The sequence below is a fragment of the Crocuta crocuta genome, unplaced genomic scaffold (assembly GCF_008692635.1).
Source record: "Crocuta crocuta isolate KB4526 unplaced genomic scaffold, BGI_CrCroc_1.0 scaffold64, whole genome shotgun sequence".
NCBI classification, from domain to species: domain Eukaryota; kingdom Metazoa; phylum Chordata; class Mammalia; order Carnivora; family Hyaenidae; genus Crocuta; species Crocuta crocuta.
The window spans coordinates 9716614-9742864 of NW_027530640.1; the positions used below are offsets into that span (position 1 = coordinate 9716614).

The window sequence follows — 26251 nt, forward strand, 5'->3', positions numbered from 1 at the left end:
TTCAGTGTCTGGGAGGGAGGTGGGGAGGTTGGATTCACAATGGCCACAAACACTACTGCAGAGCCAGTCCCTGGCTTGGACTACCTCCCAAATCTGGATAAGGGAATGGACAGTGTGCCTCAATCACTGCCTCCTCTTTCAGCTGTTTTTCCAACAAACAAAAGGTCCCTATCATCAGGAATGCAGCCATCTTCTTAGTACTTACCTGCTGTGAATCACAAAGAGAGCAGCAGAAATGACACCGTAATCCTCATGCTAAACCTCATAGCTTCCCTGAGAAGGAAGGACAAGCAGGCATAGTCACATGAGGAAGGAGGCCAGGCACCTGGAGGTGGCTACCTTCTTCTTAGAAACATGCAACTGTGGGGTCTCCTGGCTGACCTTCCAAAATGAATGACACAATAACTATCATCATAATTGTTCTAACAAGTGGAAGACAAGCCATCATCATGTGACACTAGACTATATACCTTACGCAACTGCATGTCACTGAACTCACAAAGGACATGCACACAAGAGCTCCTGTAAGGATTAGCAGCAATTACTACCTATAAGCTCTCTTTGAGAATCACTAGTGGGCAGCGCCTGGGTGGCTCAGTCAGTCTAACAGTCAAGCGTCCGACTCTTGATTTCTGCTCAGGTCATGATATCATGGTTTGGTTCATGAGTTCGAGCCCCGAGTTGGGCTCTACACTGACAGTGCGGGGCCTGCTTGGGATTCTCTCTCCCTTTCTGTGCCCCTCCTGGATGCATGCATGTTCTCTCTCTCTCTGCCTCCCTCCCACTCAAAATAAATAAATAAAGATTAAAAAAAAAAAAAAGGAATCATGAGAGGGTGTATCCCAATAAAGAGGAAAGAGGAATGGGTAAGTATTTTCATTAAATCCATTTTATAGATGATGAAGCACAAATACTGAAAGGTAAGGTAAATGCCAAGGTCACAGAGCAAGGAAGTAGCCAGCCTGGTAACAGAGCCCAGGTTGGTCTCATTCCCAAATCCACACTCTTAGTCACTGCAATCTTGTGGCCACCAGAAGATGTGGGAGATGAGCATTATGCTTTCCACACAAGTAAACAAGGGTGGTGCCCCAACAAAGAAACAAGGCACGCGCAGACAGACACAACTTACACCTGGATATGCGTGAATACCAATAAGGCTGCAGCCTGCATCTTGCACAGATTTGAGCTTAAGGCTGAAAATCTCTGGTCTGTCACATTCAGAAAGGCTTATTCTAGAAGGAAAGAGGCAGTGGTCTATCCATGTTGCACATCCATACGCACACAAACACAACCAGATGGCTAAAATCTAGAGCCTCCAAAGGGTATTTGGGTATTTGCAGCAAAAGAGGCCCTATCATACCACATTCAGAGAAGGAAGAAATCATATGCAGGGTGAGACTCTAGGAGAGTTTTCTCAGAGTATGTATGCCCGGACAATAATTTATAGTGACAACAACCACCAACTTTTTCTTTTTACATCCCATTCCACAATGAACTTGATTTTCCCTGAGGGGAGGCAAGTATGTAGTTCAGTGTGTAACACAAGCCTAGCACATGGTAGGTACTTGGTATCTTTTTGTTAAATGATAGTGAATAAACAGAGAGACAAGGACAAGATGAAGGGAGAGGCCAACATATGGTAGTAAAAGAAAACATGAGTTTTGGAGCTGGACAATCCTGGGTTTTAATCATGACTGTCCATGACTAGATGTATAAGCCAATTACTAATGCTTCTATCTCACTACCCTCGTTTTTAGAGTATAGACAAAAATAAATCCCAACTTGGCAAAAAAAGAATTCAAGGATGTGGTGCTGAGCACAATGCCTGGCACGTGCTAGGGTTTGGGAGTGAGATCTATCTTTACTTCCAGGGACAACACTCCAGTCTGAGGGAAAGAGTAAAACACATTATACCTTGCATCTCAGTGTTACGGAGACAAAGGGTTACTGTTTTTAGGTGACCATGAAGGTAGATCTGTAGGGACCAGGTTGCAGAGGCAAAGAGAGTGAGGGCTCTGGTCCAAGGAGTTTCTCTCCTGGACCACGATGGAACTTCCCAGACAGGTTAGGAGGAAACCACTTAGGGAAGGGAGGGAAATTAAAACACTTCCCCAAAGGAGCAGCCAATGGGACCAGCATTGCTTACACCTGAAGAATTGAAGGAAGGGACAGGACCTATCCTGCATGGTCCCCTGGATGAGATGGAGGTAATGAGCAGAAGCCACAGGAGATGCACTTCAGTGGGACTCAAGACCCAGAAAGGCTGCATCCTTTGCTTGAGGTCATGGCCCAGTGCAGGTGGATGGGAGAGCACACTGCCAAATCCCAAACAGACATGGTGAGTCCAGTGCCCATGGATACACATCTCCAGTGCACATCAGTACAGACAGAAGCGAGAACAGGCACTGCAAATGCCTTTTTCCCACACCCATCAACTCAGCTCTGCTGTTAAAGCCTCGTGTGTATGTGTGCATGTGCGCACACGCATGGACATGTGCTGGTTCTTGCTTTGAATATTTTTGTAGGACTGAAGGCCCAAGGAGACTGAATTCAAAGTCTCTTTCTATCATCTGTAAAAGCCTAATCCAACTAGATGGATAAAGCTGGGAGAGGTTGAGGGTAAAAAGGCAAAGGCGTTAAGGATCCTGAAGAAGCGTGGGGAGACCTCCCTCTGAGCTAGGGAGGAAGGTGATCAAGTATTTCACCCCAGGAAAAGAGCAAAGCATGTTCTCAGGAGAAATGGTGGTATGGTGGTGCTGAGGGCAACCAGGCTGGCAAAGATGCCCATGGCACATATATATGGGCATGAAAGCAGACGACCCTCAGACCCTGAGGAACCTCAAAGGATTATCACACTGATGATGTCAGTGACAACCAAGAGACTAAAGGATCAGAACCTGTTTTCTTAGCTCTAATCTTCCTGGATGTCTGGGGTCATTCTTGAAGGAGGAATGGCCTCCACAAAGACAAAGAAGGGATTTTCTATGCATCTGCTCAGATGAGGGCTCAGAGTCATAAAAAGTTAATTTAAAGCAAATGCACATATCAAACTTGTTTGCAAATCTGTGTTTGAGAATGGAGATTCACACCACAGGATGATTGCAGGCACCAAATACCACATAAAATGGTGACAGAGACACCTGCTCTCTTCCCCCCTCCCCAATTGTCCCCCACTCAGAGATTGGGTACCCCCGGATCTATCAGCTAGAGCACACTTCCCAGCCCCATGCCTTACCTGGGGAGCAGGTGCTTGCGGCTGACGCACAGGGCAGTCTGGTAGTCCTGGGTCACACACACTTTGTGAGGGCTGCACTTCACCTTCAGGCAGGGGTCTTTCGATGGGTCCAGGGCTGAGACAAGAAGAGCAAGAGTGGGTGTTAGGGCCTCCAGGGAAATTTAATTTCTCTTTATACTCAAATAAACAAAAGGGAAATAAACAGACCATGTGTTTCCACTCTGTGCGGTTTTCTTAGGCTGTAGGGGATTGGAATAAACACCCAAACAAAGAGGAATTCTGGGTTTACCACACATGTTCTGCTTCAGCATTAGGATAAGGATAGTGATTCCTCTGTGCTTTGGGGAGTTTTAGCATCTCCATCTTGGGCAGGAATTACATTTAAAATCCTTTAGAATCTTACATGCTCCAAGGACCAAGAGCTCCTTTTCCCTCTTTGGTTATTTGCCTCCAATTGCTTTTTAGGACTTCATCCATGCCTACCTTTACTTATTTTCTACCACATAAAAAGTCCTTGAGGACAGAGTTTTTTTTGGCTCCAGTGTAATCAACACGGACTGTGTGCATCAATAAGCCCGTGTTAAATTTTGGGAAGAGCTTCAGGAGGCGCAAGACTGTTTTGTGCCACGCAAAGTTCCAACATAATGAGGAAGGGAAAAAGCTTACACATAAATATTTATTGTGTGAGGCAGAATGAGATAAGGGCCATGACGGGCATATAAAATGATAACAGAGCTCCAGAGAAAAACAGAGATCAATTTCTGGGGCAAGGATTAATGATGCATTACTATGTGAACTGGATCTGGAAGGATGGGCAGAGTTTGGGAAAATGAAGTTACAAAAGGCAATCTAGGCATGATGACCAGCACACGGCCAGGTCTGGGCAATCACAAGACACTCGATCTGATCAGTATGTGTGGTTTGTGGGTAGGAATGATGGTGGGTATGGGGCATGGCAGGGAGGGGATGTGGATTCAATGAAGGCACTCCAGAAAGGGTCTCCCAAAATAGCAGTTCAAAAACTGCAACATTTTCCAGAACAGGCTGAGCAGCAGTCCCTGGGCTAATCAGCACTCCGTACGCTGAAGTGCGCATGCTCATCACGGCAGAGAAGAGGCCACAGGGGATTCTCCACAAAACAAAAGCAATTGTGCCATCTCCCAGCTCCAGGCCTACAGACTATTAGGCAGTAAATCTTTCATAACTTTCTACACAGCCAGAGGAGGCAATGCCTCCCCATGTCCTCCCCACAACAAACATTTGGTTAAATGAATTGGCATCCTGAGCAGGGACAGCAAAACTGCCATGAAAAATGCCATCATCCCTTCAGCTGTTGGGTCCCTCGACAACCATGATACCCCTGCACTTAGAGAAGTCGTGATTCCTCTCAGTCCACCCAAGCCCAGAATCTCCACACCATTTTCCTCAGACAGCTGCTGGGAGTTTCTCAGGGGACCCGAACACACAATGTCCAGAGGTGTTTCTGCTGCTTGAACAGCTCAGGGCGGTTCTGTCTGCCGCAGCAGCTTCAGCCGCTATAAACACAAGGCAGGGTGCATTTTTAGGCCAGTCAGGTCAGCAACAAGACCCAGATCCCAGACCCAGGGGAGCCATCTGGCAGAGACTATGCCCCAAGGGATTGTCCAGCTGTCTGAAGCTTAGCAGAGGGAAATGGGGTGCAGGAGGAATAAAAGAGGCTGATCTAAGCCCCAGAACAGGGCATTCACTTTGAACTCTTCAGGTGAGGGCTGCATTGGGGAGGCAAATGGTAGGAAGGCCTGTGTCTGCTTCCAGAGTCCTCCAAGCCAGGGCCTTCCAGAAATTCATAACAGGAACTTTCTGGTCCTAGACGGAAGGCTCCTGGTCCTGGGAATGTCCACACAAGAAGCCAGGGGACTGGTATGGTCTCAAGCCACTGGCCCTTTCCTTGTGCAGTGTCTCCCACCCCCAGCCTCAGAGTAGCTATCTAGCCAACTGTGACTTGCTCTCCAAGACTCATGCAAAATTAAGCCAACCTCAAGAATGATTACCAGATGACCACTAATGATGACTGTGGCAATCCTCCACTGCTCCTTCTCACATACCCAGCCACCAAAGGATGAGGGAAGACATCATGGATCTCAAGGAACTTGGGGACCAGAACAAAGGCAGCCCTGGCCAAGGTGCCAGCCTAGGCACTTCCCTGATAGGTGCTAAGTGCTACAGAGCCCTTGGGATTTTCACAGGGGCATACTGCAGAGATGGAAACTAATGGGCTAGCCTAGGGGTTGGGTATCAAAATCTGAAGTACTACATGACCAGCTTTGTGGCCAAATTTGAGGCTCTTTTTGTTTTTGCAGCCAACTGCACAAACACCAATGTCCACACTGTATCCAGATGATGTCAAAAGACAGAATAATCTCAAAGGAAGGAAGTCAGCCAAGCAGAGCTTCCAAGAGCAGACTCCAGACCCGGTGTTTTGGAGTGTGAACATGGCTTGCTCATTACCTCAGCATCCTCTCCTGTATGGTGAGGGTTATACCACCCACTATTGCTTTGGTTATCTTGACGGTTAAATGAGCTAATATTTGTGAGTCCTTAAAGTCAACCTTGTGTATGTTAAGTACCTCATAGGTGTTTGCTAATTTTTTGTGCATTTGGTCCCCAGAATTAATAGTAAGCCTTCATAGTAAAAAGAACAATAGCTAACACCCGCTGTTTCAGACATGCAATGAACTAAGCCCTATAATTGGATTATCATATTTAATTCTAAAAACTACCCAAGGAGATGGCTGCTGTTAAGGTGCCCATTTCACAAATGAAAGTCTTAAAGAGGAGTCACTGATGAGAGGTGCAGAAGTATCTGATTCTTGGCCCCTTGACTCCAGGATGCAAACTCTTCACTTTCATAGGCCAGCAGCATAACGATTACCTAGGATCTCCTCTGAGGAGTTGACTGTGAGGTCCACCTGACATCAGGTATTAGGCCCACCATCACCAGGTTCTTGGGAGCCGTCAGGGCATAAAGAAACTCAAGGGGTAAAAGGAAGGGGGGCAGTGAGAGAATCTGGGCTGCCCAGGTTGGGCTGTGCAGGATTGTCCCCATAGACCCCACATAGCCCAGGGCTTCTCAAGAAGGTGAGGTACCTGGCCCTGGGCAACCGTGCCCTCTGCCCTCTCCCTCTGAATGCAGCAACCCTCCAGCTAACTCAACAGACCAGTGTTCTGGTCAATATCCTTTCTGTACCCTATCCATGTGTGATGCTACCATTAGCCTGACTACTATGGATCACCCTCCTCCAATTCTTGAAGCTCCCATTTCTTTACAAAGAAATCCAATGAGAAAATACTAATAAATGAAAATCAGTCACTTAACTCCATATACATACATAACAATTTGCATATAGAAATCAAGTCTACTGAAAATTAATTACCAGAGTCTGAATACTTCAAACATGGATGCGAATTATTTTGAGTAAATGAACTTCACAGAACAACAAAACAGTAATAAATCAAGCTGCCAGCATTCATTTCATCACTGGGGTACATTTTGTTTCTGAAAAACAGCAACACTGAGACGGAAAGGGGATAAGGATGGTAAAAGGAGTGTGTCATTTCCCTTTAAAGACAGTCTCCCAAGTGAGCTTTTCCAAGCAGCCCCAAGGCTCACAGCGATCCTCTGGAAAGAAGCTGACACCCATATTGGACAGGGCTGTGTGGCTCCACTTTCTAAAGGGAACGATAACAGATCAGAATAATAAGTGGCATTTGAGAGGCCCTTTAATAAGGTGCAGAGAAAGCATGCAGGTGAGGAGGTAGGGAGAGAGAGCTGAGTGTTCATGATAACCAGGAGCCGGCCTAGGAGCTTCCTTGTCAAGGGCTAATGATTTGTGGAGCCTGTGCTCTGGGTCTCTCTCTCTCTCTCTCTCTGAGCACAGGCTGAGTGACAGGACGCAGCAATCCCCACAGGATGGCAGAGCCCTGGGTGCCCTCCATCGCTTCTCTGAGGACGCCTGCAGGACGTCTGTGGGAGAGCATACCTGGTGTGGAGCAGGTGCCCAGGGGAGGTTAATCCGACCTCTCTGCCCTTTCCCCAAGACCAAGCAAGTGCCAACGGGCACAGGATACAGGTCCAAGTAATTTGTCTAATAATTTTTACAAAAACTATCTTCAAAGGAAAAAAAACAGGAACACATTAATTTAAAGAGAGATTTGTTAAACTGAAAAACACTGATTTCCAAAGCAAGTTAATTATAGGCTTCCTGTAAGTTTTTAAATTAATTTTATTTTTTAAGCTCACTGCTTGGTCTCAATTAAGGTAGTGATATTTTAATTATCTTAATGGTTTCTAAACTTGTTTTCCGGTTTGAGTTACTTTTTAATTAGCTACATTGATTTTAAAATCCAGAATCAAGCCTTTATGTCGTCCATGGACACATCCCATAAGCTCACTGGCAAAGGGTCATAATACCTGTGAGAGCGGAGCAGGCTACCCCCTCAGAGAAGCTGAGATGAGGGAATGTCCCATTTTGTGGGGTGGTCACAGAGTCCTGAAAGTCACCTGGGGGAGTGACACACAATTTGGCTTATTCCCTTAATACCTGTGCATCCCGGAGGCCAGCACTTCCAGAATGAACACAAAGACATTCCTACCCTCCAGGGGCTCACAGCTCAATAGGGACAACAGATAACAGAAGGGTAAGTTCAGTGTGTTATGGGAGATGCAGGTACCTCATCCAGCCTTTTAGCGGGGTAAGGGAGAGCTCCTTGACAGACAGACATCTATGGAAAACGGGTTTAAGCCAGGTCATAGGATGAGGAAAACATTCCATCGAGGAAGCAACTCTGTTCCCAGAGAAATCAAGTTAAGTTTGGGGAACAAAAGCCAACCTGTTGTTGGGGCCATAGCAGGTTGGAGCAGGGGTGGTATGCGGGAAAACTGGACAGAATGGCAGCATCACCATGAAGGGCCTTTAGGGGACCATGGCCTCCAAGTGCCACGGTGATGATAAACATGGCAGAACCTGGTGACCTTTGGCACATCCTCCCATGCTGAAGTTAGGAGAGGCGATAGGGAGAGAGAACCCTTTACGTACCATTTTCAGGAAAAGTGACACTTTGATAAGAAGAGACAAGCTGTACATTCTCACCCTCCAAGTAAGAGAGGTGTCAGGGTGGAAGTCTCTGTGGTTGGCTTTTAGAGCTCCCCTTTCCCCCTCTGCAGAACCTCTGGGGACAGTAAGCCATGCAGGATTCTGGGAGGCAAGAAGCCTACCCAGTGAGTCTGACAGGCAAAGACATCGTCTACAACAGTCATGTGACCTTGTGGTCCAATCTGGTGACTCCAGAAAACGTCCACAGACATGAGGCCACTCAATCTACAAAAAGTTGACAAATTAATGAATGCTTTTTGTCTTCTTGCTGTTTTTAAGACTGCTCTCTGCCTAAATCATGCTCAACTGAGGTTCGTCTGAAGAGCAGACATTCCCAGTGATTCATTAAGAGGGACTTAATGGATGAATGACAAAGAAATTACTCCAAACTGCTAAAACCTCGTCAAGCTAAGATCCCAAACATCTATTACAGCTTGTCTGTCCCCATGGTAACCTGGGCATGCATCCTGCTCCCCTCCCCCAACCTCTGGAGGGGCTTGTTTACTAGGTGATGACAGAGCCACACAGAATACAAAAGAGAAGATGCCGCCCACATAATTCTGCTGGAACCAGGGAGGAATGACAGTTTGGAAAACCTCTGTCACCATTTTCAGCTTTCCATTCGAGGCACTAGCCGTGTTCATCTGGGGCTGAACAAAGGGGCCCAATGGCCATGTGTCTGAACCAGACAGGCAGTTGAGTGATACAGATAGCTGAACATGTATGCCCTAAGAAGGGGGAATGGGAGTGGATGGGGAAACAGACAGATAAGGACAGAGGAACAGATGATAAAAAGATGCATCTTACCAAACTAACCCCTCCTGAGAAGAGGCATTCTTTTCCCTTCAAACTGAGGACCTAAGAACTCTTCTTTCTGTGTTATAACTAAAAGCATCCTCTCTCTTACATTGTGTGTGTGTGTGTGTGTGTGTGTGTGTGTGTGTGTGTGTGTGTGATGGAGGCTAGGTTGTATAAACTGGTAATGGCCTTTTTTGTAGGGCAATTATTCAGCCACATCCCTAAATGCTAACAATTGTTAAAGAGAGGTAGATGGGTATGTGGGAGTTTATTTTATCATTCCCTCAACTTTTGAGTATAAATGAAAAATTTAATATTAAAAGAAAGTAAAAGAAAAAAGAAATATCCTACAAAGCCAGCAAGTCAACATATAAGAAAAAACTGTACATCTTAACAGTTTACAGTAAGAGGAAATTACCAACAAGTTGAATGTCCATCCATGTTACCTCACTTGGGCAGCTAAACAAAATAGTACAGACTGGGTGACTGACAAGAGACTTTTATTTCTCACAGTTCTGAAAGATGGAAATCTGAGATCAAGCTCCCACCATGGCCAACAAAGCCTTGTCAACAAATTTACATAGTCATCATCTTTTTTGTTTTGTTTTGTTTTGAGAGAAGTTACTGTGGGCTTTGAAAAGTCTCTGTTGAAGAGTCATCGAGTTTGAGTCTTAAAATATGCTAAGGCCTACATTCAGGCACCATTGATAAAATGCTAGGGGGAAAAAAGAATGATTAAGGAGTATCTGGCAAACACTGTTGATCCAAGCAGACAAGGGCCTGAGTCCAGGGAGGCTGTTAACATAAGATGTGCTAGGTTTAAGTGGGCAGGCAGGGTTCAGCAAGGGAGGCTTCGTGCACAGGTTAGTGCTTTCTGATCCTTAGCCAGGGGCTGTCCATTTGACTGTTCTGGCTCCGTCTTATAAAGCTTGGCAGGGAAAGATGTTAACTGAAAACAGAACAATAAAAGTCTGCAGGGAAATCTTGCCCCAAATTGGAGACAATTTGTTCAAAAGACCTCTAAGAGCCTCAGATGAAATGGTTACTTCCCTAACGTGGCATCCTCAGAAGCATAACCTCAATCCAGAGCTCTAGTGAAGTATCATGGTGCTAATTTACTGCCACCTCCCTAACAAGTCTAAAAATGAGTACAAGAAGGCAAAATAGTCCCACACCACATGTAACAACCACACTCAGGTCTCTTTTTCCTGTTTTCCAAAATCTAACCTACTTTTTCCTTCCCAGACTATAGTGGGCCAAAGAGAATGCAAATCTATAGTTAATCTCTCTGCAGCATCTATTTCTGAGGTGGTAATTCATTTAAAACTTTTAAAATATTAAGGCAATCACTGGTCTGGTACAGAACAGAATACAAAATTCATATACATTTGTATAAAGAGACTCCAAAGATGTATATGCCGGCAGTAGGTTCTGTCCCTTGAACCTCAAGATAGATGTATGTTGTAGCCTGCCCTTAGAGGCTCTTTGATAGAAAAGTTTCAGAAGTGTTGAAAGTGTTTACCAAGTTTAAAGGGTCTTAAGAATGAAGTGGAGAGCTCTCCAGGGTACTGATATCTAAGATGGAAAATCAATAGCAGTAAAAGTACATATAAAGAACTTTCATAAGCAAATTGCTCATTCTTGCAGGACCAGTTGAAGCTAGTTATTCAAAACTGCATCCCACGCCCCCTGGAACAGATTTCCTATGCCATCTGTTCCCAGGGATCTCAGTCCCACTGGTGAGAGGTCCTATGGCTTTTCAGAGAATTGGCCCTGCATTATCCAAAGCTTTTTTGAGACCTTCAATGTGCCAACCACTGGGTGAGGTTTACAAATGAGTTACAAAGTATTTGTGGCACCCTAGGTATGAATATCAAAATTAAAGCTTTTATTACTTTCATCCCTCCCATTGTTAATTTTTAAGAAACTCTTGGCTCCAGATTTATAAATGGGTAATTGGAGACTATGTATTTCCAAGTCCTTTCTTTCTCCAATTAGGGCAGATTCATTTCTGAGTCCTTGGTACGGTTCCCAAGGCTATTAAATTTTGTTCCTTAACTGATAACATTGAAGCACTCATGACAAAGTTAGTTCTGATTGGAGCAGGGATTTCTTTGGGCACCATCTAAGCTATTAGAAAGCACTTCAAACTGAGACAAGAGTGGCTGCATCTCCCACTGAAGGATGCAGTAAATTTGTATCATTTAAATCTTGTGTACTCTTGTTGCTTTGTTTTTTGTGTTCCACCTTATTTAATCATTGCTAAAATACTTTTCCATGTGCATCCAAATCAGCTAATCAGTTCACAGTTCCAACCTTGCCCACAGCAGCTCTCTTTCCTGCCTGTCTCTTCACCAATGTGCCCCTCAATGGCCGATTACCTCCCTTACATTACTCTAAAATAAAGCCCATAGTGCTAATATAAAATATAAATCAGGTCTTAACTGCACATGGAAGACAAACGCAACAATAAATAATGAGGAAGCACCTATGAGGTTTCCTAAGACAAACATGGAATAAACACAAGGAGTAAAATCTCTCATTTTCATTCTTTAGCAATAAATACTGAGTACCCAGCAGGTAAAACAGAGCAGGGAGATAATCACCTTTGGATACTGTAACGGCTACAATGTTTCTTTCACTAAAGGAGTGAGAATGATGTTCTTGCTTTTGTTAAATTTATGGATTCTAATTATATATTTAAAAAAATTAATCTTATTTATTTTTAATGCTTACAAATAATAATTAATTACAAATAATTACAAAATAATGAGAGAAGGAGAGAGTGAGGGCAGGGCAGAGGCAGAGGGGGAGAGAGAGAATCCCAAGCCATGGAGCTCGATTTCATGAACCATGAGATCATGACCTGAGCCAAAACCACGAGTCAGATGCTTAACTGACTCAGCCACTCAGGCATCCCTAAAAAGGTTTTTAACCCCCCGTCAATTCAATTTAAAAAAATAGGAAGAGGACCTGCATATATATTTTTCTGAAGACAACATACAGATGGCCAAGAGGCACATGAAAAGAGGCTCAGGAAAATGCAAATCAAAACCACAATGAGTTATGGCCTATACCTGTTGTAATGGCTAGTATCAAAACAAACAAATAAAAACAAGTGTTGACAAGGATGTGGAGAAAAGAAAACCCTCATATACTGTCAGTGGGAATGTAAACTGGTGCAGCCACTATGGAAAACAGTAATGGAGGTTCCTCAAAAAATTAAAAATGTAACTACTACATGATCCAGCATTTCTACTTCTGGGTAATTATCCAAAGAAAATAAAAACAATAATTTTAAAAGGTATATGTAACCCTATGTTCACTGCAGTATTTTTAATAACCAAAATACAGAAACAACTTAAGTGGTCATCTAGGGATGAATCAATAAAGAAGAGATAGTGTACACACACACACACACGCACACACAGACACAGTGGAATATTACTCAGCCATAAAAAGGAATTAAATCTTGCCATTTGCATCAACATGGATGGACACAGATAGTATTATACTATGTGATACAAGTCAGAGAAAAACAAATACTGTATATTTCTACTTATAGGTGAAACGTGGCCTCAAAGTTCCCTTCTAGAATTTCCCTCACATTCTCAGACTCTATTCTCCTTATCCTCCAAGATTTACCATGCCTTCAGTTACACTGGACAATTCACAAACTCTTCATTTGCTTTCAAGCCTTTAGAGTCTAGACTGCAGCGTCCAGTACAGAGAACATTCAATTCTTAGAGCTGCGTTATGAGACCAATATTATCTCCAATTGACAGATAAGGGAAAAAAAATTAAACTAGCCAAAAAAAGATCAGTACATGACAATGACGCGTTGTGACTCTGAATATGTTGTAATCCAGCAGAAGCTTCAGGAGACCACAGATAGTGTCTATCCTCACTCCTGTATGCCCCCTCAATAAGCAGCATGTGGAAAATCATAGGGCTCAGTAACAGTTGAATGAACATACGTGTGAATGGATCTCAGTCCACGGACTTACTCAGTACTCTATCTTGTTCTATGAGGCTAGGCACTAAGTCCAGCTCACTATTTTAAAGTTAGTTTTTTTGTTTGTTTAAAAGAGAGAGAGACAGAGATGAAGGGAGGGAGAATGGAGGACGGGAAGAGAGAGAGAAACCCAAGTGCACAGAGCCCTATGTAGGGCTCGATCCTTTGAACTGTAAGATCATGACCTGAGCTGAAATCACGAGTTGGGCGTTTAAGCAACTGAGTCACTCAGGCACCCCGGGCTCATCATTTCTGAAACCCAAGTTCCCTGGCATGTGTCTGCTATAAGGGACATGCTCAGTTAATGCTGAATAAATGGTCTTTGAAAAGAGTATCTTCGGATGAATCTTGTAAGCTAGAATTTCTAGGTCACAAAGACTCCGAGCTAGAAGAGGCCCTGGAGCATCTGCCCCACACCAACATGTTCATATTTAACATAGGGGACACTTCAACCCATCAATACAGCAAACATTTATGAAACTACTTTTACACGCCAAGTAAGTGCTGAGCATTCAGAGATGGGTAAGACCCAAGTCCTTGCTCTTAAAGAACTGACATTACAATAGAAGGTTAAAAAGGGGTAGGGGAAGTTGAAGGGAAGGAAGGGCAAGAGGAAATGAAGGGAGGGAGGGACATGAGGAGGAAACAATAGATAGTAATAAGAGTTAAGCAGATATTTTAAAAGAGTGAGCAGAAGCAAGTTCCTGAATGCCACATTGGATTAGGTAGTCAGGGAAGACCTCCCAGAGGAGGTGACATTAAGCCATGGTCTGACAAGGAGGGCCCAGACTTTAGAAGATCAGGTGAGGTACAATGTAGTAAAAGGACTGTAAAGGCCCCAAGGTAGGGGAAGATCCTGGAATGTTAGATAAAGATACAGGTCCTGAGAGATCACATGACTTTTCCAAGAATATACCAGTAGGATAGGACCAGGACTTAACTTTAGAAAGCCAAGTCTCAGCTGTGTCCTTAGAGCAGTGAGCACCGAGATGTCTGAGACATGTTGAGGTTTAAATGAGTTCCACTAGCAACTACCTGTTAGCCTCACTCTGGACCTGGACTCACCTCTGTGACCACGGCCTTGCCACAACAGGTCCAGCACTCTGTTTCAACACAGGGGTCTCGGCAAGTCATTGCTCTAGTTGACAAAACTAAAGATGAATACACCAGAGAGAACCAACATCTCAGACTTACTGGACACCATTTTTTGCTCACAAAAACAAATCACCAGTATGTGTATATGAATTATATGGTAAGGTTAAACGAACATGGACTTTGTGCTGCAGACAGGTCCAGTTTCACATCTGAGCTCAGCTCCTTGGGTGCTGTGTGACCTCGGGCAAGTTACGCAGCCTCTCTGAGCCATAAAGGAAAGTAGTGGCATCTCTTTCATATGATGGTTGGGAAGTTTGGATGAGACAATATGTCAAATGCTAAACACTGACACTGGCAAGTCCTCAATCAATGTTAGTTTCAACTCTTTCCCACATGATTTTCCTCAAATATTCCTTTCAGATCCAACAGTTCAAACTGAACCTCTTCTCTTCTCCAGATTTCTGTGCCAGGTCACCTTTATACCAAAATACAGCCTTGAAACCATCTTGCTTCTAATATCTACTTCCCAGGAGACTCCAGGGAGCCCCCTCTATTGCCAGCTTGGCCCTGCCCCCTGCTGTAACCCCTCCAGCGGGTCTGCTTGCACGCAGCCTCTGCGGTCACCTCCCCCCTCCCCCGGTATGCTCCACTCCACCCGCACCCCATTCAGGGAGACTGAGCTGAAAACTGATACCTGGTGTCCTATAAATGTATACAACAAGGTGCAAGGAGAAGAAAGAATAAAAGTGAAATACAGGAGGTTCCTTTTTCTGCCAATACTCCATGCCTGTGCAAATGTGTAACAGAGACTGTTGGCCCCACATCACCCTAGTGATGGGGACTAGAGAAGCCATCAGGCCTTTTGTGATCCTGAAACAGCTAATGAGGGGATGTGTTTCTGTGTAATCCAAACAGTATCCATTTCACGCCCAAATGTTTTTTAAACGGGCAACAAATCTCCCTGATGTGTTCCTTTCTCTGACCAACAGAAACCCTGTCTGGTGTCTTTGTTGGCCTGTCCCAATCAACAAGGGCAAGTAGCCCTTGATGCCGATTCAAAGCCGCAGGCACAAAGCCAGCCCCATGGGGCGTCTCCCTCCCTCCTGAAAACTTCACCTCATTGGAAGCCAGGACCAGAGCCAGGATGGTGAATGCAGACTGATGAAGCGGCTGATTTTTAACTCATTTCTAAAGCGCCAAGTGACAACATTTCTGACGAAGTTCACTACTGTTTCAGGCAATGGCCTGAGTAAATAGAAAATGACAAAGCTTCAGAGATAGGGTAGAAACCTAGAGAGGTAGAAAGGAGGGGACCTGAGCAGTATATTCACAGGGCAGGACAAGGGACTCAGCATCTGAGACACGGGGAGGAGCTGTGGTGGAACTACTGTCAGGTGTTGCTGCAAAACTGAAGTGACGAGCTGGCCATGGTCTGCCTTGCTCAGAGGGTGACTGTTATTGTGCACTTCCAGGGTCATAAAAACCCTCTTGGCCCATCCCTTCCTCACCAAGAGCTGGCACAGTTATCTCCTAGGGGACAATTCTTTATGGGAACACATCTCCTTAGCAACCAACCTCCTCCCCTTTGGATTTCAAAATAGAAATCAATAGGTCATGGAGATGAAAATAAATAAGTCACAAAGATGAAGGTACAGCATAGGGAATATAGCCAATAACACTGCAATGACCACTGTATGGTGACAGATGGTGACTGCACCTGACATGGTGAGTGTTGAGTAATGTATGGAATTGTCAAATCACTGCATTGTACACCTGAAACTAATATAGCACTGCATGTCAATTATACTTCAATAATAACAGTAATAAAAGAAATCAATAGGAGGGGTGCCTGGGTGGCTCAGGCAGTTGAGTGTTTGACTCTTGATTTTGGCTCAGGTCTTGATCTCAGTATTAGTGAGTTCAAATCATGCCTTGGGCTCCATGGTGGGTGTGAAGCCTATTTAAAGGGAAAAAAAGAAATTAATAGAAGAGTTTACTCTATGGTAGTTTAACATCCAGTAATTCCTCTATTTATTAAGCAAAGACCCTCCCTGGGTCCTACTCCATGGCAGGCATCATTTTGGGTGCTGAATAAGATAGGCCAGTTCCTCTGCTTGTGTCAGTGACAGGCCTGTGAGAGCCACCAGGTACCTGCCACTCTGATCTCATGTAATCAGCAACCCTCGAAGCAAGTGTTCCCATTATGCTCATTTTATAGTCAAGGTAACCCGATCACCCCACAAGTGTGCTCTCACCAGCCCATAAAGGGCTGTTATAGTTTTGAGTAAGAGGCTAGCAGTAACAAGTTAGAGGATATCATATAAAAAGCCAGTATCTATTTCTGGATTTTTTAAAAATATTTTTTATTTTAGCCATTCTAATAGGTGTGTGATCATGTCTCCTTGTGTTTTTTTTTTAGATAGTTTATTGTCAAGTTGGTTTCCATATAACACCCAGTACTCATCCCCACAAGTGCCCTCCTCCATGCCCATCACCCCCCTTCCCCTCTCCCACAACCCCATCAGCCCTCGGTTTGTTCTTGGCATTCAAGAGTCTCTCATGGTTTGCCTCCCTCCCTCTCCCCAACTATTTTTCTCCTTCTCCCCCATGGTCCTCCGTTAAGTTCCTCCTAATCCTCCTATATGTACAAACACATGGTAGCTGTCCTTCTCTGCCTGACTTATTTCGCTCAGAACACCCTTGAGTTCCATCCATGTTGCTACACGTGGACAGATTTCATTCTTTCTCATTGCCATGTAGTATTCCAGTGTATACATAAACCACATGTTCTTGATCAATTCATCAGTTGATGGACACTTAGGCTTTTTCCATGTTTTGGCTGTTGTTGAAAGTGCTGCTATGAACACTGGGGTACATGTGCCCCTATTTCTGGATTATTTTCATTGGGAGATGTGGCCACACTTGTGCCTGCATTCCCACATGGCTGCCTCCTTTACCCCAGAATCTCCTGCGGCCCCTTTACACTCTATTTTGCTTTCCTCTTTCTCTTTTTCCTTCTCTTTGTACATTCACTGACTGCCTGGCCCTGAAGATACTGGTGTTTGTACCATCCACAGCTCATAAGAATTTTTCTATTTTTCACAAAATAAAGAGCTGCACTGTTCACATTCTATAATTCCTTCACTTAGCCTAGACTCCTTCAACAAGTGGGATAGAATGTTCCAGAAGTGTTGATTTTATTTAGTTTAAAAGCAGTTACCAATCCACAGTATTTCAGTGTTTGGCAAACAACGTGATAATTTTTTTAAGCTTTAACGGACTGTCTAATTATTCTTCCTTTGAATTTTCACATCTGCATAATTAATTTAGCAATCCTCTGCCCTGGAGAATTTTCCCCTCTTAACAGGGTTTACTCTGCTTTGTTTCTTAAGAGTCTTGACTGTGCTGAGCATCAGTCTTAGTGTGGCCAGAGGTGACTGTGGCATAAGGGCAGGTGGAATGGCAGCAAAAGGACCTCCTCTCCACTAGTGTTTTCACCAGCCAGGGCTTTCACCCTCATGAGCCATGCACACGTGGCAGGGAGGACGGCTCCTACATGGCTTCCTGATCTATACAGGTTCCTGCTAATCACCTGGTCTGCAACTAACATCTTTTCAACATCCCAGCCCACAGAAATCCCATTCCCTGGGCACTAACGTTGGAAATGATGTGAATGAACAAATTTCTCTGGATGAAAAGTTGTTATCCACGAGTTGGTAGACAACCTTCAGAGGGTCTAAAACCTGGATCCCAATTTTTATGCACATTTTTGTGATTTGAAGGACCCAGAGTGGATGTTTACCTTGAATCCTTCAGTCCCCTTGTAGCAGCATTCCATTTCCACTGTCTCTCTCCCCACTGTGCACAGGCTAGGTGGGACAGGGGTACAGTGCAGATTGCCCACTTCCCACTAAAACGACACGAGTTATGGGTGCCAGGTGATCCTTCTCCTTCCTGACCTTGTGTATGCAATCCCACTGCCCTTCCTGCAACTGCATCATGAAGGAGACGCCCCAGGGCAGGGAGGACAGGGGGCATTACTAGCCTGTGTCTGCTGCTATCTAGTTCCCTTGTGCTCCCATAGCCCCAGTTCCAAGCCAGGGTTTACACTCCAGCTCTTAAAGCCTCTGCAAGCCATAGATATCCTTCCCATGATACTTGAGTCAGACTCTGTTGCCAGAGAACTCTTAAGCAAATTCATGGCATCTAGAGAATGTCACAGGGGTCTGAGGTTGGAAACCACACTTTGAAGGCAGTGAACAGTCTTTGTTGGCTGAAATGCAGCCATACGTCAATTAAGCCAGTTAACACACTGAGCCATCACTGCTGTGAGGGCTCAGAGCAAATGGGGTCAATAGACCCTCCTCAACATCATAGTCCAGGGAAAACTGCTCCTTGGGATATGAACAATATTGCCCATACCCCTGGAGTGTGGATAAGTGAGATTTACAGAGAACACTCCTGTGAAGGTCAGGGGGCAGGGGATACTGGCTATGGCAGAAAAGGGCAGGAGCCCTGGGGACAGTGAGACAAGGGAGGGACACTGGAGAAAGGACAGGTTGGGCTGTGAGAAGATACCTAAGCAAAACTCGTCCTTCCCTAGGGGGCCATGTGATAACCTGGTCCAGAGGGTATCACCGACCAGCATACCCAGGGTCTCATTCAGGGGAGTAAACCACCACCTCTTGGGGGCATCTCCAGACTTCCCAGGGGGAAAGATGGTGGCACCACCTCTCAGATTAACAGGCACAGTTCTAGGCACATGAAAACACTGGGATGGCTGTCAGTCCTAAAACCAGATTCTCAGTACAGAATCTGATCTGGCTGGTATCAGGTGTCTGCCTGGACCCAATAATCTAGGGCCTGAGGTAAGGGTACTGGTCTCAGAAAACAAGCATGTGGCCACCAGGAGCCTACCCATGGGACTGACTTTTTCTTTCTTCCTTCCCTTCCCTTCCCCCCCTTCCCTTCTCTCCCTTCCTTCCTTCCCTCCCTTCCTTCCTTCCCTCCCTTCCCTCCCTCCCTTTCCTTCTTTCTTTCTTTCTTTCTTTCTTTCTTTCTTTCTTTCTTTCTTTCTTTCTTTCTTTCTTTCTTTCCTTCTTTCTTTCCTTCTTTTTCTTTCTTTTTGATGGAGATAAATATTCCTAGAGAACGAGTAGTTTCAAGTTGGAAGATATCTCCAAGGAAATCAACTTCAGGAATCACATAAGGCATAATCAATCAATCAATCAATCCATAAATACATAAATAAATAAGAGCTTTGAAAATAAGATCACCTCTGTTTTGAACAGCCTAAGCCACTGGGGCAAATACCTTAGAGTTGACTCTTGATGTCAAGTGCATATTGTCTCACCAATTTCCAAAGGCAGCTAATTAGGATCCTAAGCAATCTACAGATGCTTTAGACAGAGTACATCATGGTTTCCCCTGTTCCTCTGGAGCCCCCAAACTCTCTCTCCAAGTAAGGCTGACCTTCTTTCCTGTCAACCCAAGCTCGCTCACACTTCTCTTTCGTTGGGCTACAATGGCAATTACTGCTTTTGCTGTAAATGCATCACTGCTTTCATCTATAAATGTAGTTATGATTTACATTCCTACCCATTTTTTATGTCACTTACCAAATGGCAAGCTGTGTCTTATAAGTGTTTTTACTTCTCTCAAGGCATACTCAATATCATACTTATGTTGACAAAACATTACCAACAAGTTTATAATAAACACGTTGTTTATAATATCTTGGCACCACTGAAAATGTTTTTATCCCTCCAAACTGCTTTCATAGTCCATCATCTCTAGGATGTGACTACATCTAAAATGTGAGCAACGTGGAAGATTTTTAAAACCTATCTTTGTTCATCAAGTATTCAGAGCCACCACTGCCCAATTTCCATGATGTAAGAATGAGATCCAATAGCTATCACAGTCTGGGTAAGATTTAAGAGCTGTTCGTCCCTATTTGCATCTTTGGTGGTATATTATACGTGAAATTAACTCGGTGTGAATCCAGGGCCCCAGCACAATATTTGGGCTGGCTTTGTATTTTCGCTTTCCAGTTGGTAAGGTAGTTGTTTTCTGTTTCTTTTCCCCATCTCTAGAGAAAACGAAGTCGCTGATCAATAGACTATTCCCATTTGTTTCAGTCTCCTGAGAAAACCTTCTGTCTGCTTGCAATGTCATCTGAAGTAACACTAAGGAACAATTTGTGTTCAGATCAGGGATTATTTGCACACACACACATCCCCCTCTTCAGGAGACATGTGGCAATGTCTGGAGAAAATGTGCTTGTTACATCTGGCGTCAGTGGAGGTCAGGGGCAACAATACTACTGGCATTTAGGAGGTAGAAGTCAGAGATGGGGCTAAACATCTTACAAACCACAGGGCCACCCCTCATAACCAAGAATTATCTGGCCCAAAATGTCAACAGTTCCAAGATACAGATACCCTAGTTAGATATACAAGGTGCAGTGGCAAGAAAGACTGATTAAAACATTCTTTGAGGCTGGGTGCATTTCTCCATGAGAGATGAGAAGTAAGTGAGCCTAGCTGGAACTGGAGACCTAAGAAAGAGGGAGCTGGAATGTGGAATTTGTCCCCAGAGAACCTCCAGAGAACCTATCTATCCCATGTGAGCATCGGAAGGTCCTCCGGAAATTATAGAAGCCAATTTCCTCAAGATACTGTAAAAGAACTCCAGTCCTGAGGGGAGAAGACTGACTTGCCCAAGGCTTCTGGGCAAGCTAGCTGCAGAGCTGAAATGAGAAGCCCCATCTCATGCCCCCAGCCCAGAGTTCCATCTGCTCTAACACACTGATCCCCAGGAAAGGAGAAGAGGAGACACAGCCCCAAAACCACCACTGGCCTTTAAATTCATGGGATGAGAAATTAGATGGGAACTAAGAAGCGACCTTTCTGACCCAAGAGGGAGCAACAGGCACATTCTGGAGACAAGAAGGCAACAGATAAGCATATAGGACCTACTATATGCCAGGCACTGGTTTAGGTGCTGGAAATAAAACAGTGGATGGGAGATACAAAGTGCGTGCTGCCACGTGACTTCGCCTCGAGTAACACAGGCCAAAGTGGCAGGCATGGCCACAAGGGAAAGGGAGAAAAACTAAGGCCAAAGCTAAGCCCAAGCAAAAGCCTAGTACCCTAATATCCCTTCCAGGGCTCCATGAACTATAAAAATGCAAACTCTCTAAGTACCTTTAAGAAGGATGATGCAACATTTTCTTTCAGGCTCTAAAACTTTCATAGGTCACTAGGTATTACATTACTTAGTAATTACCTAGTAATGCATTCCTAGGTAATGCAGTAGTGATGACAATAATAAGGGCCACCATTTCCTGGATACAGATATGTGTGCAGAATTCGGTGCCATGCACTTACATACACCATCTCCTTAAATCCTCATAACAGCCCAGTGATGTAGGTATCATTACCCGGGTTTACAGGTGCAGAAACTCAGGTTCATTGAGACAAAATAACTAGTTCAAGGTCACAAAGCTAGAGGAACTCACACAAAGGTCTGTCTGCCACCAAGACCTAAGCTCTTAATGACTAGGCTGGAAGGTATCACAACTTCCTGAGCTTTCAGAGCTAAGACGTAGCAGTCAACATGGCCAACATGTGATGCCAAATTCTTCTTCCTCTGTTACTTTTTTTTTTTAATTTGTTTTGGGGCGCCTAGGTGGCTCAGTTGGTTGGGTGTCCTACTTCGGCTCAGGTCATGATCTCACGGTTTGTGGGTTTGAGCCCCGCATTGGGCTCTGCTGACAGCTGGCTCAGAGCCTGGAGCCTGCTTCAGATTCTATGTCTCTCTGACCCTCCCTGCTCACACTCTCTCTCTCTGTCTCTCTCTTTCCCAGAAATAAATTTAAAAAAAATTAAAAAAATTAAAATACTTTTTTTTAATGTTTGTTGATTTTTGAGAGACAGAGAGACAAAGTGGGAGTGGGAGAGGGGCAGAGAGAGGGGGAGACACAGAATCCAGGCTTTGAGCTGTCAGCACAGAGCCCAATGCAGGGCTCAAACCCACAAACTGTGAGATCGTGACCTGAGCTGTAGTCGGATGCTTAGCCGACTGAACCACCCAGGCGCCCCATCTTCTTTCTCTGTTACGACCCAAACAGCATGCCTGCAGTTTATCCATAAGGTCTTACAGCAAGCAAACAACTGTCTTCATTAATATATATTGTATTTCTTTCTGTTCAGTGTGGCTTCTCAGAAAATTTAAACTGTCAGCAGACCATATATTCCAAACTCATGTATTTCACACAGACCATAAAAAGCCACCCAACATGAGGACCACCTTGTTTGAAATGTAAATGTTCGTACGCTGTTAAACTCTGAAAAGCAGGGAGGGTATATAAAGCATTCATTTGCACTTTTGAACACCATCAGGCAAAACAGATTGCTTGCTGCCCCATAAATTTTCAGCACTAGACTAAATTTTGTTAATGGGACTAAGAACATCCAAAATAACCCACTTTTCTATGTGAATCCTGGATCTAAGTCATTAGTTCTCCACCAGATTAAGTTTGGTGTCCTTTTAATCCTATCAAGAATCTCATCAAACATCTCTGCCCAGGTGCATAATGACTGGGGCTCGAAGGCCCATGTACGGAGGGGCAGACGCACCATGGGATTTGGGACCAGGCGCTGACCCAGGCAGCTGGGCCTATGAACACTTCAGAGGTAATGCATGAGAATCTCATTCAGCTAACACTGAGAGAACACCTGCTACGTATCTGAAAATCCAGGTGCTTTCACATGGGTTGCCTTATTTAAACCTAACCAGAAACCTGGGAAGTAAAAGTTACTTCTCTCACCTCACTAATCACAGAAAAAGGGAGGCTCAGGTGGGATGCCTAGATGACTCAGTCAGTTATACATCTAACTCTTGATTTTGGCTCAGGTCATGATCTGACAGTTCATGGGATAGAGCTCTGGGTTAGGTTCTGCACTGACAGTGTGGAGCCTGCTTGGGATATTCTCTCTCTCTCTCTGTGTCTCTGTCTCTCTCCCTCCTTTCCTCCCTCCCTCCCTCCCCAAACACATTCACACACGAGTGCGTGCGCGCGCGCACACACACACACACACTCTCTCTCTGAAAATAATAAACTTTTTTTTTTTTTTTGAAAGGGAGACTCAGAGAGGTTTAGTCACTGTCAGGGAGCATGCAGCTAGGGCACAACCAGGCCAAGATTCAAGTCTACTGTTCCAAGTCCAAGTTCTTGTCTTTTCTCCCCTTTCGCTGGTGTCCCTATTATGCCAGTCCCTTAAGAGAAGGAGTCATAAATACAATACAGCCCTGGCCTTGAGGACCTTCCAGTTTTAAAGAGAAAGAGATGCATCTATACAACCCCCAAAATTCACATTTACAAAATACTTACAGTGTGCCAGGCACTAGACTAGACTGCAAACATGAGCTAACAGCAACCAAATAAAGGAGGTGCTGCTATGGACTGAATGTGTTCCCCTCCAAATTCATACGGTGAAGCCCTAAAGCACAATATGATAGTTTTGGGATGAGGCTTTTGAGAGGTAGAGTTAGATGACCTATGAGGGGGAATGGCTCACAATGTGATTAGTGCCCTTATAAGAGAACCCAGGGGGCACCTGGGTGGCTTAGTTGGTAAAGTGTCCAACTTCAGCTTGGGTCATGATCTCATGGCTCCTGAGTTCAAATCCTGACTCGGGCTCTGCACTGACAGCTCAGAGTCTGGAGCCTGCTTTGGATTCTGCATCTCCCTCTCTCTCTGCCTCTCCCTCACTCGTTCCCATTCTCTCTCTCTTTCCCCCTCTCTCTCAAAAAATAAATAAACATTAAAAATCCTTTAATTTATTTTCAAGTTGGTTTCCATATAACACCCAGTGCTTATCCCAACAAGTGCCCCCTCCAGGCCGATCACCCACTTTCCTCTCTCCCCCACCCACACCAGCCCTCAGTTTGTTCTCAGTATTTAAGTCTCTTGTGGTTTGGCTCCTTCCCTCTCCTTAACTAAAGAAAAAAGAAGGAGAACCAAGGAAGGTGCTTGCTCGCTTGTTCTGTGTGTGCACAGAGGTGAGACTATGTGAGGACAGGGTGACAAGGTGGCATCTGCAACGCGTGCTTATAACCAACCATATCACCACCCTGGTCTCTGACTTCCCGCCTCCCGAACTGTGTTGTTCAAGCCCCCCAGGCCATGGCAGTGTATTAGGGGAGCCCAAGCTGACTAATACAGGCACTATTACCATTACCATTTTAAAGCTAAGAAAATGGAGGTTCAGAGAGACTGTGAAAGTCCCCTCAGTGCATGGAGTAATAAGCTCTGATTCAGAATCTACCGCCAGAGTCTACAAAGCCCTTCCCGTTCATCACGTGCTCTACCACCACCATGTGTACGGTGAACCAGGCATGCAGCTGTCAGCACACCAAGTATGTAAGTGCCTGTGTTCGAGGGACCCAGGGGTAAAGTGTCCTATGGGGTAAGCAGGGAGAACCCACAATGGAACTCAGATAGGAGCAACACTCTTTCTCCCTGGACTGGCCCACCTCTGAATGCATTCTTATCTCTGGACAGCCTCCTCCTCCGGCTCACGTTCAATCCCATAAGCCTGGGAGGTCACAAGCTCATTTATTTACCAATGAACCTTACCTGTCTCCGGGCTCACCCTGACTTCACCTGCACTGCTACAGGTACTCCACAAATGTGTGCTGAGCCAGACTGGCAAGAAACGTTCTTGCAGCCACCACACGCAATAGTGCAACCATCCCACAGCAGTGCACTGTGAGGTGAAGGGTCAGAATCTCGCTCGTAACAGGTGCTCTGTGAACGTGTGCTGAATAAAGGAGACTCTACGCATCATTTTAAGCAACCAAGAGAGACCTGTGTTAACATTAAGACGGCTTTAACTTAGCCTTGCATCAAAGCAGCCATCATAAAAAATTACAAATGACAGAAAGAAAGGAACTGAAGACAAGAGAGGAAAATCCCATGCTGGCACACAGTAGGCATTCCACAGTGTTCCCTGACCTGATGAACTTATCAGCTAACAATTCCCATAAAGAGAAACTCATGCTAGAGTTCGAAGTGCCATTCCTATGTAAGGGGGTGACGTGACAACCGTCATGCCTTTCGAGTAAACATATGTTATCTATGTGCCTTCAATTATAAAGGTGACTGCGACTTAAAATTCCATTAGAAGTGCCAGAGCAGCTGCTCCGGTGCCCTGTGCATGTCTCACATATTAAATCACCGTGGACAATCTGCCTCCCTGACCGGCAAATGGCCTGAGCATCTGGCCTTTGAATTGTAGGTTTTTCTACTTCACTTCTATTTTTTAAAAAAAAGCTTTCACAAAAAACTCAATGGTGATAGCACTTAAACCCTTATCACCACAGAACGCAGCCCTTGCCTTCAACATCAGCCCACAGTATTTCTAAAATTTTCCAGATGGATAAGAAAAACACAACAACACTCTACCAATTTCCAAAAAGCTGGTCAGACTGGTGCTCTAACGTAACCCACAGGAAGTGCCCAATCCTGTAGGCTGATTTATGTGAAAACACCAATGCTCGGCTGTGTCCTTCCATTCATTTTGATGCCTCGTGATGGCAGGATAATGAGGATTTGGAAAACAAGCGTCCATGAATAGCTAGGGTGTGATACAGTGAGGGGAATGGTAACAGTACTGCCGAGCAATCTTAGTTGCCATGTAGAAAAACCAATTATCCAGAGGCCCCTCTCCCCTGCAGGAGGATGAGCTTTGGTGCATCAATATTTCACGCGCTGTCATCTGTGCATTATTTAATAAAGCAATCTAGGGATGAGTTTATTTTATTTTTCAACCTTTCCACTGGAGAACCAGGCCTCCAGTACACAAGACTGGAACTCGGCTGGCAATCAGAGAGATGTATTTGGGGGGTTTTTGAGGCCACGGGGCTGTTTCTTTTCTTAACTACACACTCCCAGTGTCTAATACACAC

General features: G+C 44.7%; 1 protein-coding gene across 2 annotated transcripts in view; it reads right to left on the reverse strand.

Annotated features, from left to right (window-relative positions):
• SPOCK1 (SPARC (osteonectin), cwcv and kazal like domains proteoglycan 1) overlaps nucleotides 1-26251 on the reverse strand; it is a 498253-nt gene that overhangs the window by 149974 nt on the left and 322028 nt on the right. For both annotated transcript variants that reach the window (XM_077768682.1, XM_077768681.1), the window contains exon 4: nucleotides 3236-3350. In XM_077768682.1, the coding sequence (XP_077624808.1) occupies nucleotides 3236-3350 (115 nt within the window). The remainder of the gene's footprint in view (nucleotides 1-3235; nucleotides 3351-26251) is intronic.